Here is a 4678-nt window from a genome sequence, read left to right as displayed (position 1 = left end):
ATATTGAAAATAATTCTTTTTTTTTGTTTGTTTGTTTTCTATCTAAAAACAGAGTAGCATCATGACAAAAACCTGGCATTTAAATTTTTAATTGCTATGAATGAGGCAGATGGTAGTTAAAAATTAACTAGATAAAAGTACAAAAAATAATATTAATTTTTAATATTTTTTAAAGCTTGATTATGAAAAGCAAGTTTTCTGCACAGAGCGATACACGTGTGTGTAATATTGAAGCGAGCCCTGAGGGTTAAGCACGCTGTAACAGGAAGTAGCTGGCAGATCTGATATTGGCCTGAAGGGTCAGACTGGTCGAGGGTGAGGACGCAGGAATCAGAGAAACAATAAACTGTTTTCAGAAGTATTTCCTTTTACGCTGCTTACACATCGTGTGGGATGGAGAGCTGTAGCAGCTTTGATTATTTAGCCCATAAATCTATTTAAATGTGGGTTTAATTACCTTGGATGACAGACTTGGGCTGAAATTGCTTTTTCAGGCACTTAAGTGGATTTACGGTTCGTGCAAATATAAGTGAGACACTCACAATTATTGCACCTCCTATATGAACACGAACACATCGTCGACGCAGCAGGAAGAGCACAGGTGAAACTAATGACATCAATTATCGCTCATTTCAAAGAGCCAGTAAGCCACGACAATGAACCATCCTGCACAATAAAAGGGCCACTGAAGTGAAATATAAATGGAGTGCAGCCATAATAACAATCAAAATATCAGCTGTCTGTGTTAAGTCATAAAAAGTGACATGAAAAGGCATCACTGGGGAAAAATACCTCCATGTAGTATGAATACTTTTGATAAAAGGCACAACTTGAAGTAATAGTTGGAACGATGAAATAAAAATGAACTCTACAAAAAGTGTCAAAAATTAAATATTGCTTAAATTATATATTTTATTATTTCATGATGTCATTTATCTATTCAGCATTGGCCATTGCTCCAGGAGGATGGCAATAACTCTTCACTGCAAGGAACATCTGGACCCGGGAGAATAGATTAATTCACTTCGGCTGCTGTGAAAAGCAGAGAACGTCATCTCAGTCTCATCACGCTGAAAAAGGCATTTAAAGTAAATCACCGATCTCCAACCCATCACTGCACTGACATGAATGGCGTATCAGCGGCATGAACGTCGTACACACAGCTGGTGATTTAAAGCATGCAGCGGGACAGATGAGCATGTTTAGAGCGTCAGCGGGGTAAAACGGTGACAGAGTTACATCAGGTGTTACATCAATACATTTATTTTCTTCTTAAGTAGAGATCATAAAGAAACAGAGGGCTGTCAGAGTGAGCCGTACCTGGATCGTGTTGTAAAGAGACGCTCCGTACTTCTTTTTGAAGATGGCTCTGATGTCCAACATGTCCACCTCGCTCCTCGACACCATTATTCTCATCAGGGTGTCGTCATCAGTTCCAGCGCGCTAAACACAGAAGCAAATTCAGCAGCCAGAGTTAATAATCTATGAAATTGCATCTTCAACCAGTTTTATAGTCCAAGAAAATGTAAAACATCTTTCTTTTTATTTCTTTCAGAGAGACATTCTGTAACTGAGGGCCTCACACTGTCTCATATGGTGATGTTTAATCCCTTAACTATACTGTAAATCCTATTTGGAGGAAGAAAAGTTACTAAGAAGAAGTACTTCAAAAACACAACTGGGTTTGTCTTCAGAGGGTTCTTATTTAAGGACTAATCCAGTGATTTTGGAGGTTTAAGCTTCTTGACTACACTACTTGACTACTGCAAAAAATTATCAAATGTATGGTGTGCAGATTTAGATTTACGAATGTAATATATTTCATGTATTTATTTTTACGTAAGTATTACTTTTTTCTGTCCATCTGCTTGTTTGTATGATTTTTTTTTTTTTTTTTAATTTTACATCTCATTTGCTGAATTTATACAAAACGACTTTGGAAAAATGACAAGTTGTGGAGTTTTATGGAGATCACGTGCCAGACTATTTCTTGGCTCGGTCATGACTATATCCAGAAATGCAGGGCTGTCCCTTTAAGGACTCGAGGAGATCAGATAAACAGGTTCCAAAATTTCTTTCAGAAAACCTTTTGAAAAAGTTTTTTTCTTCTCCCAATACTCAAAGTCTCATACAAAACCTGACAACAACACTCTTGAGGTTGTGTGACGGTGACGCCTACCCTCATAGATCTGTACAGGCCATCAGCAAAGAACTCTGGGACACTCCTGACACATTTCACTGCGGAGCAAAGAGGCAACGTCAGGACTCTGTGTGAGATTGAATTTCTGCCATGTTAATCTTTTGTCGTTGTGCTGGCATCGATTTCCACCACAGAGTGTTATCATCTCTTTTATTAAAGCATGAGTTTTAGCCAAAAACAGATAAAAAAAAACAGAAAAGTGTCCTGATGAATCTCAGGTCTTACCAACAGCTACCAGTAAGTCCTCCAAATTCCCAGTGGTCTCTCCCTTAATGCTGTCCTCTATATCGGAGCCAGAGAGTTTCTTATAGGCATCAAACACTGCAGAGAACAAGACAAGCACAACACATATACAACTAACATGACTTTTGTGCTTTGTTTGCGATTTTGGCTGTTTTATGGCATCATATTTAGTATTTATTGATCACTGGTATTATAAGAATCCACTTTTTTAGGAACACCAACAGCACAACCATCAGATCATCAATTTACCACTTAATGATCAGCTGAAAGTGAAAATACTACCAAAATTAACTAAAGAGTGAATTTTGCAAACCACGTCAGTTTTTTCAGCGGCCTGTTAATGCCGCAAAAATGTTCGTAGCGGCTATTTGTCAGCAAAAATCAAACTTACATCAAACATTTAAAGGGCCACTGATGCAGCATGGGCGTCATTCATAGTTATTGTGGTATTTCTTGATTTATTTATCCAAAAGATAAACAAGCAAACCAAGGAACAAAGGAATCATGTCTTCCGCTGCCTCTCTTGCTCTGGTGAAAAAAAACAAAACATTTTGCCCACCCAGGTGCATGCTGGTCACACCTGTAGTTGTATCGCTCTGCATACAAAATCAGCCCATAAAAGAAGTATTTAACATTTATATGATTTTCAACTGTCATTGAATTAAATTTTTTAACCAACATCAGTCCTAATCATAAATATCAATTACTCATTAATTTACAGAATTTTAACCAATTTAATTAATTAATCAAGATGTTGTCATGATGCCACTATGTTGTTTGATGAGAAAAAAAATACACAAAAAATTTATTATTTTCAATATACTACAGACAAAGTTGATTCTTTTTAATTATCACAGCCTGGGATATGTCAGTGATTTGCAGCAACATTGATTGTAACAGTGCACTTAGTGGAAATAGCATGTGTTTTCTGCATATGCCAAAAATGTTAAAAAAGACACCATCAGGTGGAAAACAGTAAAAATGATATAGTTGTAAAAACGAAATTTGCGAGGCAAAAGCCAAGAATGACACTCAGAAAGAACACAAAGCATGTTTCTATGCTTTGATGGCTGTGGGATCAAAAACTGCAGTTTGAATGGGTTTTAATGAGCATTGTTTTGCCCTTAACAGTATGAATGTAATAATTTTGTTTACACAGTGCTTTAGAGTTATTGTAGGAGCTGAGCTGGAAATTAAAAGGTTAAAGAAAAATACACAATCTTGCCAAAATGTATGCCATATGCATGAACACAGCCAAAATTATTTAAAAAATGAAGAATGAAAAGCCTGTAAAATGCGCCAAACAGTCCCTAAAGGTTAAGTATGAGGACTCATGCAGAGGGACAGTATGTTCGGCCTCCCACTGCTCACTCTTGTTGGGGATCACGTTCCCTTTCACTTTAGCTTCGTCTAACCCGTCGACTGACCTGTTTCTTGCTGCACGCTTTAATTTTTCAGTGAGTTGTGCCTTCAGTTCGGGCATCTGACTCACTAACCAGCTTAAATAAGTCTCTGTTGCAGCCAGTCGTTTGTGCCCTCAGGACCGCAGCTGAGTTTGTGGTTGTTTATCACACCTTAATAAACTCTACAAACCCGCTCTCCCCCTGTGTGTCTAAGTTGTGTAGTGTTCACTTTGTTGTTGTTTTGGCTTCCACTTTTTGTCCCTTTTGTGGGAAAAGAAATTTACTGAAATTTCTAGTTAGGTATTGAAGATAAAGATATATTTGAACAGAAAATGACCCTTTCTGAGTCATTTAGGTGAAATAAAACATGAGTGCATAGTGATTATAAGTTGCAACTTTTGATCTTTGATTTTTCAGCAGCTGACTGACAAATTACACATAACATTTAAATACGCTGGCACAAACACGCTCACCTTCTCTGAGATGCTCTGCGCTCCTGTTGCCAAGAATTGTGATGAATTTTTCCTCATCTGTGCCAAACTTGCCCTCACCAGCAGCATACAAGTCCTGTAATGGCAGACACACACCTCTGCTTGTCACACACACAAACACACAGAGCTAACCTTGTGTAGACGTGACTTATTTGAACACACACAGGCGGCGCAGGAATGACAGCACTGATGTAGGACCTTGCACTGTGCCAAAACAACACGGAGAAGTTTTGTTTTGCTCAACTGTCTTTGTTATTAAAGAGAAATTCTGTGTTTCAGGTTCTTTCACCTGCAGCTTCAGAAGTTTTTTCTAATGTTGGTCAAATGACAAAGTTTTAAAA

General features: G+C 37.7%; 1 protein-coding gene across 1 annotated transcript; it reads right to left on the bottom strand.

The window, feature by feature from the left end:
- Positions 1-255: 255 nt before the first annotated feature.
- Positions 256-4413, bottom strand: LOC121964452 (annexin A5-like; the record flags this gene model as incomplete). Its single annotated transcript, XM_042514659.1, has 5 exons — positions 256-305; positions 1321-1443; positions 2180-2238; positions 2426-2521; positions 4320-4413. Coding segments are annotated over 5 exons (422 nt in total), but the record flags the coding sequence as incomplete, so codon positions are not given.
- Between the last annotated feature and the right edge of the window lie 265 nt (positions 4414-4678).

Source organism: Plectropomus leopardus, unplaced genomic scaffold (genome assembly GCF_008729295.1).
Source record: "Plectropomus leopardus isolate mb unplaced genomic scaffold, YSFRI_Pleo_2.0 unplaced_scaffold15667, whole genome shotgun sequence".
Lineage (NCBI taxonomy): Eukaryota > Metazoa > Chordata > Actinopteri > Perciformes > Serranidae > Plectropomus > Plectropomus leopardus.
The sequence above is the reverse complement of the archived record's forward strand: the minus strand, read 5'-3'. Positions and strand labels throughout refer to the sequence as shown.